This window comes from Morus notabilis, unplaced genomic scaffold, assembly GCF_000414095.1.
Source record: "Morus notabilis unplaced genomic scaffold, ASM41409v2 Scaffold11, whole genome shotgun sequence".
Classification (NCBI taxonomy): domain Eukaryota; kingdom Viridiplantae; phylum Streptophyta; class Magnoliopsida; order Rosales; family Moraceae; genus Morus; species Morus notabilis.
In genome coordinates, this window is record NW_010360658.1 from 391,594 (window position 1) to 404,680 (window position 13,087).

The 13,087-nt window shown below is 33.2% G+C and overlaps 2 protein-coding genes across 3 annotated transcripts; one reads left to right on the forward strand and one right to left on the reverse strand.

Annotated features, from left to right (window-relative positions):
* Positions 1–5,032: 5,032 nt before the first annotated feature.
* LOC21397765 (NEDD8-conjugating enzyme Ubc12) lies at positions 5,033–8,527 on the forward strand. 2 transcript variants are annotated; one of them, XM_024164852.1, is made up of 6 exons: positions 5,033–5,191; positions 6,606–6,719; positions 7,370–7,478; positions 7,661–7,739; positions 7,833–7,949; positions 8,043–8,527. In XM_024164852.1, the coding sequence occupies exons 2-6, from the start codon at positions 6,611–6,613 to the stop codon at positions 8,178–8,180; spliced, it is 552 nt and encodes a 183-aa protein (XP_024020620.1). In that variant the 5' UTR covers positions 5,033–5,191; positions 6,606–6,610; the 3' UTR covers positions 8,181–8,527. The 2 variants fall into 2 exon arrangements, with proteins under 2 accessions (XP_024020620.1, XP_010095291.1); XM_010096989.2 differs by having other exon boundaries at positions 6,609–6,719.
* Positions 8,528–8,903: 376 nt separating this feature from the next.
* On the reverse strand, positions 8,904–12,504 carry LOC21397766 (putative glycerol-3-phosphate transporter 3). The gene is made up of 4 exons (XM_010096990.2): positions 12,232–12,504; positions 10,347–10,970; positions 10,036–10,211; positions 8,904–9,892 (listed from the first exon to the last, which is right to left on the reverse strand). Exons 1-4 carry the CDS (start codon positions 12,315–12,317, stop codon positions 9,273–9,275), a joined length of 1,506 nt encoding a protein of 501 aa, XP_010095292.1. The 5' UTR covers positions 12,318–12,504; the 3' UTR covers positions 8,904–9,272.
* Between the last annotated feature and the right edge of the window lie 583 nt (positions 12,505–13,087).

Consider the following 13,087-nt stretch of genomic DNA (forward strand, 5'->3'; position numbering starts at 1 on the left):
TGAATCTTTTTCCTTTTTTTTTTTAAATGGCAGTAAATTTTTTCATATAAAGTATAGACTAAATGAGTTTGTAGTAAAGTACTCAAAATTCTTGAAAAATGAATCCATAACGTTTTACATTTTCAACTGAAACAACAAAACATTACAGCATATCTGACTTAAACATGTCGTTTATTTTCATAAACGATAAAATTATGAAAATAAATATCACAAATTTTGAATAAGTCATAAACGATTAAAAAAAACACTTCTAATGCACTAACGACGTGTTTTTTATAAGAAAGTGTAGCGAATTAAATTATTTAAAGATAAAATTACATAATGTACTCTTAAGAGTGTATAAATCTAAATTTTTATCAGTCATTTTTAAATATACTTTTGTTAGTATAGTTATTTGACTAAATAAGTTAATAATTAGTAAAAATCTTGATCACACATTTTTAAGAGTGTTTGTATCATTTCTCCATTATATAACATGTATTTCAATTAGAAAAAGGCAGCGGATTTAAATTTTTTAAAACATGTATTTCAATTAAAAAAAGCAAATTTAAATTATTTAAAAAAATTGTAATGCACAAACAACGCTTTTTTAATAACAAATAACATCTACATTTATAGAAAGCTCAATATATTTACTATTTAGTCTCTCATAATTCACTATTTAAACCTTAAACATATAAAAGAAAGCTCAATGCATTTACTATTCATCCTCTCACAATTCACTATTCAAACTTTTGGTTCGTTTATTTTGTCATTTTGTGCTCTTTCTCTCTCTTTGTTGTTCTATTTGTCCTTATTAACATAATTTTTCTCAAAATATTTAAGTATCATTCTTACAAAATGGTCTTTATAAGAAAATATTTAAATAGCTTTCTTACAATATGGTCCTTATAAATGTTTTTTTATTGCCTACTAATTTTTTTTATATGTGCCCTACTAAAATATTTTTATCTTTGCTAAAATATAAAATATGAATATTAATCATCTTCTTTTATGTTAAAAAATCATTCCTCTTCTTATATCCTCATATTTTGTGCAAAACTTTCAATTGATATCTTTACTTATTCAAAAGTATTCAAAAAGTTTACATTCAATTGTTATTTGCTTGTTTAGGTATTAGAAAAAAAATAATAAATTGTATTTGGGTGTCTCTGAAAACGGGTATTAAGTAATAGTCTTAGAAAATAAAAAAATTAAATGTGAAAAAAACTTGCAACCATTTTCTATTTTGTTAATAAAAATCATTCTCACGATTTTTTTGTTTATATTATGATATTAAAACAATTACTAATCAAATGTGATTATAGTATTTAAAAATATACATAGGAAAAGGGTAGCTAATTTAAATTATTAATGGTTACAACTTCTTGAAAGCTATCAAATTACAATTTACATCTTACTAGTAATAAGTAAAACGACATGTTCTTTAAGTTGTAAACGACAACAAATGTTAAGATCAACGAATACTTTTTTTAGGGCTTGTTCTTTTGAGTGAAAAATTCAAAAAAAGTCAACTCGAGTTACAACTTTATTCGAGTTCATGTTCATTTAAGTTTAAACTCGAGTTTATGACTAAAACTCGAGTTCAAGTTTCCCCTTCAACTCGAGTTCAGAAACTCGAACTCAAATTAATGAACAGTATTTTTTCTATTCTTAAAAATGCTATGACTTTTTCGTTTTAATTCTGATTGAGATGATTTTTTTTTCTATGCGTTGACAACGAAAAGACGAATAAAACCCGACCCATATACCCTATTAAAATTTTTCATCAGCATTGAGTTTTTATTAAAATACTATCTAAATATAAATTCAAGTTTTGACTCACTCAAACACAAACTCAAAAAGATTCTTATCTCAAACCATAACTCAAATGTACACAACCAAACACAAACTCAAGTTACAAGTTCAACTCAAGTTATAACTCAAATTCAACTCAAGAATTATATTCAAGTTAAACTCTAAAAGAACAAACCCTTACTTTTTAGTGCAAAAGGACGGCAAAACTATCTACTAGAATCAATGATCGCTCAGTGTAGAATGTAAACATTAAAAGCTCCTTAATCATTGGGGCGACACTTTCTCTCGCTCTCTCTCTCTTGAGAAAACTAGTGCCGTGTTTAGAATTGTTATTATTTTTATTTTTCATGTTTTTCAAAAAAAAAATAAAAACAATTTTAAAATGGCGTTTGACACAATTAAAAATAAAAAATAAAAATAAAAATAAATTTTTATTTTAGTGTAAAATAGGAGAGAAATGAAAAATGACTTTTATTTTTTTTTCATTTTTTGTTTTGTTTTCTCCTCTCTCGAGCACAGAGAGAGGGAGACATTAATGGATTTTTTTTATACTGAAAACAATTTCTTGATAAAACTACTAAACGCATTTTCAAAAATGATTTATGTCTAAGATTGAAAATGTTTTCATTTTCATTTATACAAAAAACAAAATCATTTTGGAATGCATTACAAACGCACCCTAGGGTTTCCTCTCTTATGGGCGTGCCATTGTTCTTAGGTCGGAGTCCAACGCCATTGCTTAGCTGGCCTTTGGATCTCCGGCCATAGAGATGATTCTCAGGGGTCTTCCGATAGTTTCTCAGGTGGTGATGGGTCTAATCTCATGGCGTTGGAGGCAGATGTTCAACATTTTGGTGCTGCGCTATCGATTGTTTGGCTGTCTTTTTTGGGCATGCAAACATTCGAAGGTTGTTGGTGCTTTGGGGGTTTCGGCCCTAATGTTGAGGTACAGATGCAGAGGGGTAGCTTGCTCGGTAGGTTGGCCGGAGTTGATGACAGAGGTGTGGCCGTTGTCAACAGGGCGTGGTTCTTCGAGGGGTTGTGGTACAGGGGCCTTTGCCTCGGTGGTACAACGCTTGTGGTGGAGGCTGCGGCTTGGTTGGTGGCGGCAGTGGAGCAAAGGGCTCCTACGTGATGGTGTCAATTCTCTTCTCATGTGATGTTTCCGCCTCTTTGCAGATTGGCCACTTCTGGTCTTTGGCGATGCTGCGATTGGTTTGTTACTGTCCAGGTTTTGTGCGAGGTCGAGGTCTCTAGCCTGTTTGTTTTAAGGCTTTTTAATTCAATGAAGGCGTTGTATTCGCCTCTTTGTTATTGCTTTTTGTTGTTTTGTTTTATGCTTGTAATAACGAAGGTGGTCTCCCACTTTCTATTTTTATTTCAGCGACCAATCTGCTTGGGTTTGGTCATAGTGGTGTTGTGAGTGACCTTTAGTTTACAGGTCTCTTAGTCTTTATCGATCGAAATTTTTCATCAATTATAGAGGAGTTGTTTAAAGAGCCATGTGTATGCTTAATTAGCATGCCTTCTGAACTTTTCATTGTTGGAGTTTGGTCCATATTTGCTCCCTTTAGGCATTTCAATAGGTATTACTAGTTGCATAGATTAATGGGGTTTAGTTTTCTTGTATTGTTTAGTCATTCGAGTCATCATTAGTGTATGTATCTGTTTGATTTGGAATACATTTGCTTTTCAAAAAAAAAAAAAAAGGAATCAATGATCGCTCCAATTGTCTTGCAAATTAAATGACAACAAATTATAGAATGTTGGGTGTATGTTGTTTCAACGTCTAAGGGGTTGTTCTTTTGCATTTTTGAGTTAGAATAACTTGAGTGATGATCTTGAATTGAGTTTAAATTATAACTTGAGTTGAAGTTATAACTTGAGTTTGTATTTGGATGTGCACATTTGAGTTATGATTTGAATTGATAATATTTTTGAGTTTGTATTTGAGTGAGTCAAAACTTAAATTTGTATTTAGATAGTATTTTAATAAAAACTCAATGGTGATGAAAAATTTTAATAGGGTATATGAGTGGGGTTTTATTCGTCTTTTCGTTGTAAATGCATAAAAAAATCATCTCAATTAGAATTAAAACAAAAAAGTTATGACATTATTAAGAATATAAAAAATACTGTTCATTAACTTGAGTTTGAGTTTATGAACTTGAGTTGAAGGGGAAACTTGAACTCGAGTTTAGCCCCATACTCGAGTTCAAACTCGAATTCAAACTTGAGTTCAAACTCAAATTTTACAAAAGAACATGAACTTAAATAAAGTTGTAACTCGAGTTCAATTTTTTTTTTTGAATTTTGTTGCAAAAGAACAACCTCTAAATTATCTACAAATTTATACTCCAAACGACATAAGTATCTAATTTTAATTGTGTTAATCATCATCATCATTGTTACTGATAATAATAATAATTTTTTAAGTATTGATTAAACTCTTTCGTTTCATTCATTCGAATTGAAAATTTGAGTTAGAAAATAAATTTGAGAGAAAAAACACTGTAATAAAAAATTTAAATTGTAATTCTAATGGTGAAACAAACGAAGCCTCAAAGTATATATTCTGCAAACAAAATGTATTTTGTAGTAGCAAGCACACTAGTACTACCAATCTAATTAACATTGCCCTCTTGCTTTCCAAAAAAAAAAATTTGTAAAAAGAACTGCTATTAAGGTTTTTAATTTTTGATAAAATAGAAAATTTATCTTTAAGGGTTTAAATTTATACTTTTTATTTTTGATAAATATTTATTTTTAATGTAATTATTTAATTAAAAAATATAAATTAAAAATAAAAAATAAAAAATATGATTCATAAAATTTTAAAAGGTATTTATTAATAGGAAAATAGTAAAAAATATGTCAATATGAAAAGCTTAAAAAAATATATAGGTTAATTTTTAGTTATAAAAATTAATAAGTCATAATTTGTCAAGTTATAGTTCATAACCAGATAAATTATGGATAAACTTATCAAGTTATGGTTCATAGTCAGACAAATTATGAACTAAAATTGTGAATAACTTATCAAATTATGGACAAAAATAATAATTTAACATATTTATTAACTTATATAAACTATTAACCTATTAATTTTAATTCATCTAAAGTCTTAACCTAATTTCTTCTTTCTCCCTTATCAATATTCAGCGGCTAAAAAGGCCCAATGAATTTCATCCTGTGAACAGGAAGTCCACGATTTCAAAGCCACAGCGTACAACTAAAGCTACATGATCTTCTCACCGTAGCCCATCCCCATAAAACGCGCGTCGTTTCTTTGCAAATCCCGTCTCCCTCCCTTCTTCGCTTTTTCATTTCCACTCCCAATCCAACCCCAACCCTCCTGGACCAGAGCACTACCCATCGGAATTTTCTCCAACAGGTTAGTTTCTTCTGCTTTTTCATCGTCGTTTTCTTTACGTTTCGAAACTTCTCCCCGATTTTTGTTTCGAAACCCGTTGCGGGTTTATATCGGAGAGGATTAATTGCTTCTTGTGATTTGGATTTTCGCTTTTGGTTTTTAATTTTGGGTAATTCTTGATTTTGCGATCGGTTCTTTGGACTTGATTTGCTTATTTAAGTTTTTTTTTTCTTTTTTTTTTCTGGGTTCAATTTAATCGCTGTTTGTATACTTTTTGTGGGAATTTAGTCCTGATTTTGGAAGATGAAGTATTTTGCAAACTTGACCTTTTCAATCAAGTGAAAAGGAGACTATAAATTCCTTGTTGGAAATTTTTGTCATCTTTTTTTATTGCAAAAAAGCTGAGTTTCTTCTGCTTAAGGCTAGCCTTATAAGAACATATTTAGGAATTCTTTTCTGATTAAAGAAGCTCCGCTGCTCTTTTCTTTTCCTTTTTTTTTTGTTTTGTGACACTTAATTTGAACCTCCAAAATAATGACATTCAACCTCCAAAATAATGACATTCATGTAGTACAGATCCGAATCTTGAATGAAAACTAAACGATAAATTAGGTTCGTTCGAGGGACCCTAAACTTTCTAGTTAAGTTTTCAAGGAACTAAGGCCTGTTAATTCGAATCACAACTCAAGTTTTTACTATAGTGTTTTCTCTTACAAAAATTCAAATTCAACCTTTTTTGCTGTAGCATTCTCTCTCACATGAATTCACTTTTTAACTCAAGTTTTCAACTCAAAATGAGCGAAATGAACCAGGCATAAGACGTCCGAAAAGCGTAAAATGGTCCAAATATGTATTTTCATTATCTTGAACTCCGTAAATGGAGTAGAAGATAATTACAATTCAAAATGTAAAAAGCAGAATTAAGAGCCACTAAAAACACACTCTCATTTCTCAACTCTACGACTACCTAAAAAGTAGGAACAACTCTATCACTTACCTAAAAATTTAATCTAAACATGTTGACTAATTCAAGATTAAGGGAAAACAAGCAACGTACAAACTACAAAGTAGAAAACTTTGGTTTGAATAATTAAATGTATTGAATATAATTTCTGATTAGTTCTTATGTATTGTATTTTTATTAGTTGGGGCTGACCAAGTTGAGTTTATAAAATCCATATGATTACACTCTGTTATTCATGACAAAAATAGATATATTATGAGAAGCTGATTACTTGTTTGTTGTTTTATTGTCCAAGGAATCATACTGTTTTGAGCTAAATTGCTTCTGTTTTTTTTGTTTTTGGTCATGGACGTACTCTTTTTGATTAACTACTCTTTTGAGCTATTTTAGTCCATTCTACGGGCTGATTGTAGGGTCCTTTTTTTTTTCTTTTCTTTTTTTTTTTTTTCCTTTTTTGGTGGGGTGTGGCAGAAGATATGATTAGGCTATTCAAAGTAAAGGAGAAACAGAGAGAACTTGCTGAAAACGCCAATGGAGGGCCACCCGTTAAGAAGCAATCTGCCGGGGAGCTGCGTCTTCATAAAGGTGACCATCTCTATATAATGATAAAATGATTTATATATATATATATATGTATATACTGCTGTGTTTGTGAAAGAACTGTATGCGTGTGTGCGCTTCTCTTTTTTGTTTTGGAATTATGGTATTTTCATGTTAGTGGATTTTAGTTTATGAAAGTATTTTCTACTTCGTGTTTGGATGGATCCATCTGCTGGGAGCAGTATGTAGAAAGATGATAATCAAGTTACGGTCATGATCTCTTTAGTGGTACAGATTTCATCTGTTTCCTTTTGGATTTGAAGGAATAATTAAGTTTATCTACCACAAAAAACTAATAAAACAAACTTCAGGAATGAACTGGTTTTAAATCGTGATAGTAAATGACTGAATTTCATTTACATTCGAGTCCAAAATTAATATTTTACGGCTTACCTTGATGTGGCCAGAATACAGACTAAAAGAAGCATGCATTTCTGTTTCTTGTACTATACTGGGGTTTTGTTGACTGATGCAGCAATGCCAAAGTGTAGGCCAGTTTTAATGTTTTTTTTTCTCTTCTTTTGGAAGGAAAATGTCTCATTCCTGTGTGTGTGCGCACCCGTTTTCACTGAACTAATATCTCATTTGTTTATAAAGGAGTAACTTGTTTGTATTTGATATCTGACCTGCCGCAGATATTTGTGAATTGAACTTGCCAAAATCATGTGCCATAACTTTCCCAAATGGCAAGGATGACCTGATGAATTTTGAGGTTTCCATTCGCCCTGATGAAGGATATTATTTGTAAGGAAGTTATCTACCTCGTCTACCAAAATTTTTTTGTCAGTTTCCCATATTAACGTTTGGCCTTTCCATCCTGGAGAAAGATTGGTTTCTTTATTTCTCTCTTTATTGGATATATTCTCACGTCGCTTCTATAGTTGGATACAATTAAACTTTCCAGTTTCTTCCCTTGGTTGTTACAGAGGGGGCACATTTTTGTTCTCTTTCCAAGTTTCGCCCATCTATCCACACGAGGCACCAAAAGTCAAGTGTAAGACCAAGGTAGCTTCATAGTTTTTCTTTCTTCTTATGTTCAACTGATACCTTTCTAGTATTGGACCTTTTGCTCATACCTATCGTGCGCTCTGCTTGCAGGTCTACCATCCTAATATTGATTTGGAAGGAAATGTATGCCTGAATATCTTAAGAGAAGATTGGAAACCTGTCCTCAATATAAACACTATCATCTACGGGTTGTATCATCTCTTTACGGTAATTTACTTTTTTGCCAATGGATCAATTTTGTGTGGTTTGTTGCCGTGTGATATATAAATGTCATTTTTTTTCCTTTGATTTTTACTACAGGAACCAAACTATGAGGATCCCCTGAATCATGATGCTGCAGCAGTGTTGAGAGATAACCCGAAGATTTTCGAAACAAACGTGAGAAGGGCAATGGCCGGTGGCTATGTGGGGCAGACCTTCTTCCCTCGCTGTGTGTAGCTTTTCTATTGAAAGCACCAAGGTCCATGGTCATATGCCTACTTACCCTTGAAATGGAATTTGGATTGTAAAATTTAACTGCATAATAGAATTTTCTTCATCTTTTTCTTTCCTTTCTTTTCTTTTTTTCTTTTGTGGATGGAGCTGGCCATTTATTTCCTTAAAGACTTGGCAAATGAAAACCGAATGAGAATGTGTATGTGAATGTGAATGTAAACTCTGTTGCACTCTATTGTCAGACATTTCATATGTTCTTTTCATGTTGGAGAGGCTAGCGTTACTCAACGTATAGCAGTAACGCAAAGTCTTGCCCTTATATCTAAACCCGCCATTCCTATTGCCTTTAACACGCGCATTATAAATAATTGAGCGTCTACGGTGTCAGAATTATTAGTTTTAGTTGTACTATTAGATAAGATTACAAAGAAATACAAATGTACTTTCTCTATGGCATGTTGAATAATGAGTAACAAGAATTGGGAATTGTTGATTAGTCATGTCCGTGTTGAATTATGCAAACTTCTAGGTACTTGTACCATCGTACTTCCTCGTTTTTTAAGAAATCATTTGGACCTAGTAAAAACAAATCCAAGAGCAATTTTGAGAGAAACAAGAAATTTAGGATATTGTTCTATAAAAAATGGGGATAGTGCAATGGTTCCAACTTTTGTTTTAGTTCAAGTTTGAGAAAGTAGTTGACCAATAGTTAGTCCTTGGCTTCAACACATTGAGCAAACAAAATGTCACTTTTATTTGGCACGTTTTGATGAAATGGGTATCTCTAGGCGTTTGAGGGAAAACTTCCCTGTTTCCTAATGAGCCGTATATATCATCTGATCAGTATTTCTGACAATACAAAAATCAGTCCCTGAAATGTAAACATTATTTCAATACAACAGGCTCTGCCTCTATGAAGAACCATCTCCTATAGAGATCTAGAAAACATGTAACTTTCATGATGGCAAAACTCGATGTCTTTGAAGTTCCATGGTATAATTCTTGCTGGGAAAAAAATATATATGCACCTGAAATGGCTGAAGCTATGATCCCAAAATCTCGAGAAAATTGCCAAAACAAAAAAAAAAGTTGATACTAAGCATCAAATGCTTTTCGTGAAACCATCTCTTCCTCTTTCACACAGGCCATTCTAGCATTCTCACGGTCCTTCCAGAAAATCCTATACAAAGGGGTGTAAAACAAGCAACAAATGCCGAAGGGAACGGCCATCATTGAAAGAAGCCCCTGAGACAGCGCAAAGGCCTCCCTCTTGGACCCCAATACTGGATCTACCGCTTTTGAATCGTAGCCAAACATCCTCTCCGAAAGAATACCGACCAGTGGAGCAGCAAACGAAGAGACTGAGCCCTCAAAAGCACGGTCAAAGGCGTAGATCATGGTCCTGTGCTTGGTGGGAACTACCTCAGCAAACATAGGAGCATTTGCAGCAGAACCATTCCAACTGATGGTTAAGCCCATCAGGAAGAGAGTGGCACAAAAGATGTGGTAGCTGTTCACTGACTGTGGAATCACCTTGAGTAGGAACCATGAGAACGGGATGCCCATAATGGCGCTGAACTGAGCACACATTATGCGACCCGAGCGAGGGTAGATTTGAGAGAGTTTGTCTGCTATTAGTCCTCCAACCAGTGAGCCCATAGCACATCCAATGGCAAAAAGGCTAAGAAGAGTTGCTGCACCATTGTGATCAAAGCCTGAAATGAAAGTTAAAAAGACATCCAACATCATCAAAAAACCACATTCTCACATATCCATGCTTCTACATGTGAGATCCCAAAATGGCAAATTCGAATGCATCACAAAGTTTAGTTGCCACTCAAGTTACGAGATTGCTTACCGATTAGTTCAAACCACATGGTGAAGAACACCATGGCAGTCCATGGAAGCGATCCAACAACACCCTGCAACACAATTATTTGAAATGTTTGCACTTTTGTGACAGCTTTCATGGCCGTCCAAGACTCAAGCCAAACTGATGCTACACTAGAATTGCCTTTATCTAGCAGTTCATCCCTGCATAACAAAAGTGAATAATAAAAATCTCTCCAATCTTTCCACCTAACTCGGAAATTTTTCCTGAAGTCTATAACTATCAAGGGACTAAAACAGACAGTAGAAGAATCAATGGGCGAAAAAAATTCCAATTACCTCTCAGAAACATCAGCAGTGTTATGAGTGACACTAGTTGCTTTTCTTGGGTCAACCACAAACAAGAAAACAAGAACTCCAATCGCAGCACTCAAAGTTGCCATCATAATGAAAGCGAAACGCCATCCCGGCATACCAAAGTACTGCTGGCCAGCCATAACTGTGGCCACCACACCACCTCCTATGCCACCAAAAGTACCAACGAGGCCTACCAAACCAAAACCAGTCCCTCTCATACCATCATTATAGCTATCAGCTATAAAAGACTGAAGTGCCGGTATCACAATAGCCAATCCAAAGCCATTAACCGCTCTCCAGAATGCAACTTGCATAAAATGCTGGCTTGCTCCCACGGCAGCAGTCGATAATGCCCAGCAAAAGGTTCCCATTGCAAGAACCGTAGGGCGATCGTAGTTGATGACTAGAACACCTGCTAATGGTGATGAAATTCCTTGCACAAAGTTCCTTATGAATGTGAGGTAGCCAAGGTCAGATGGACCTGCACTAAAAGCTTCACTGACTTCTTTGTAAACGGATGGGAGGAGATTTTCGTCAGCGCGTTCCATTATAGCAGCCAAGTTGATGAGGATGATAGAGAGGGAAACCCCAAAAATCTTTCTTGTCCTGTGAGTTTCAAAGATACAGGAAAAGACTGTCAATGGTCTGAAATTCTTAGGAACCAGGGTTAATCATGCATTACACACTCTACTTAAACACAAGCAGAAATAGTGTACCAGACCATGAAATTCCTCTTCCAATGTTTGTGGAAACGGGATTTAATTTACTTTCAATTGACTTAACTACTGAAAAAAGTTCCAATATTGGAATTTTCCAACATTGATACAGTTCTTGAATTATGTAAGTAGGCTTTCTAAATAGAAAATATCCTTTACATCTAAAGCCTATCTGCTATCTCTCCCAATTTTGAAAGAATGTAAGCCATATGACAAATTCAGGTTATGTTCACAACAAGAATAAATTTACCACCCCCCGTGGTCATGTATTGGGACTGCTATTCCACTCAAGACCCATCAAAATTTAAAAAAAAAAAAAAAAAAAAAAAAAAAAAAAAAAAAAAAAAAAAAAAAAAAAAAAATTTAAAAAAATTTTTTCTCTAAAAGATAACATAAAATAAAATGAAAACAGCATTTATGAACATTTATCATCTAATATTTATTGTCACTCTAAACTATAATAGTTGCAGACATGGCCTAGCGATAAATACACACTCTCCCTCTCCCTCTCCCTCTAATGTTCTAGATTGAGGGTTCAAATCCCGCAATCCAATTCAAAATAATAATAATAATAATAACAGTTTAGTCATAATAATAATAATAATAATAATAATAATAATAACAGTTTAGGTATATAGAATATAGATACCGTCTTGAACATAAGAGAGATCTTCGCAAACCAAGAAGCACCTTAATAAAAAAGGAAAACAAAAGGAAGATCCTAATAAAGAAGTACCAGGATATAATTAGCAACTTCTCAATTTGCTCGAGAGATTTTTGAAACTCGTAAGAAATCACCCAAGTAAAAAAAATGAAAAAACGAAAAAAAAAAATTATATAAGTAAAGGCAAATGTCAAATATTTACTAATTAGAAACCATTTCTGCCACTTACAGAACCAAAACGAAAAAAACAAAAATGTAAGACTGTTTAACAGTTCAAGCATTAAAATTAAAGACCCCAAAGCATATTTACCAGGTTATACTGATAAATATAGAATCATTAATAATCAGACAGAAGTACAAAGTATAAAATTATCATCCCAAAAAAAATCTACAAACACATCAATATAAATATCTTAAGCCAAAAACAAAAATACAGGAGACCAAGAACAGTATTTTGTGAATCAAAGAGATTAATATGAAAACTTACTTCATGGCTTCCAAACTTCTGGGAAGAATATGTCTGAATCGAAAGGCAAGAGGACCAGAGTATCTTGAGGGCCTTTTACGGCCCATAAACAGAAGTCGAGGGATCCCACCAATAAAAATTAAAACAACTTCTCAAGCACAGATCTCGAGCATCTATGGCAGATCTAAAACTCCAACTTTCCGTGTCAAAAACCACTCTTTTGACCTCCCACGCACTCATCACCGATTCCACCAAAAATAAAAAATAAATAAATAAACTAGTATTCAAATAGCGAAACGCTTAAGCTAATAATATACAAATGCTTTCGATATGATCAATATAATATACGAGAAAAAACCCAACAAAAAAAATTCAAAAGATTCTGTCCTTGTCTCTGTTTCTGCATCTCGTGGGAATGATATTAAGGAGTGATTTTTTTTTATGTGTATAAAAACTGGCTCTTAAGTCTTAACAGTTCAAGACAAAAAACAAAAAATAAAAAAAAACTTGGGGTCTAAGGATTAAGATTTCTTTTTTTTTTTTTAGGTGTTTGATTGGTTTACGCTAAATAATTTCTCTCTTTTTTTAGATATTTCTCATTCGTGTATTTTTGGGTCAAGAACTCGAGATGTCGAAAATCAAAAGGTTATCTTTGAATTTAAGAATAGAAAATTCGAAGCTGATGACACTGAAATATGGAGACAAGTCCAGCGTGCGGAGTGGAGTCCAAATCTTGTCCGTTGGATACGAGTTAAAAGCGCAAAACGCGGGGTCAACTTCCGTAAATCCGAGCCATTTTCTTATACCACTTTTCATTTTATTTGTCACGTCTTTTTTAAAATTTTAAAGCAAAAAATTAATACTCTGGTAATTGCAT

What these genes read in the sequence shown, in the direction of transcription:
- LOC21397765 (XM_024164852.1), top strand. Translation starts at nt 6,611, where the DNA reads ATGATTAGGCTATTCAAAGTAAAGGAGAAACAGAGAGAACTTGCTGAA. An exon ending in AAGTCAAGTGTAAGACCAAG is followed by an intron (nt 7,740 to 7,832) that starts GTAGCTTCATAG and finishes CTCTGCTTGCAG; the next exon opens with GTCTACCATCCTAATATTGA. An exon ending in GGTTGTATCATCTCTTTACG is followed by an intron (nt 7,950 to 8,042) that starts GTAATTTACTTT and finishes TTTTTACTACAG; the next exon opens with GAACCAAACTATGAGGATCC.
- LOC21397766 (XM_010096990.2), bottom strand. Translation starts at nt 12,317, where the DNA reads ATGGGCCGTAAAAGGCCCTCAAGATACTCTGGTCCTCTTGCCTTTCGA. An exon ending in AGAAGTTTGGAAGCCATGAA is followed by an intron (nt 10,971 to 12,231) that starts GTAAGTTTTCAT and finishes TGAAACTCACAG; the next exon opens with GACAAGAAAGATTTTTGGGG. An exon ending in ACTGCTGATGTTTCTGAGAG is followed by an intron (nt 10,212 to 10,346) that starts GTAATTGGAATT and finishes TTTGTTATGCAG; the next exon opens with GGATGAACTGCTAGATAAAG.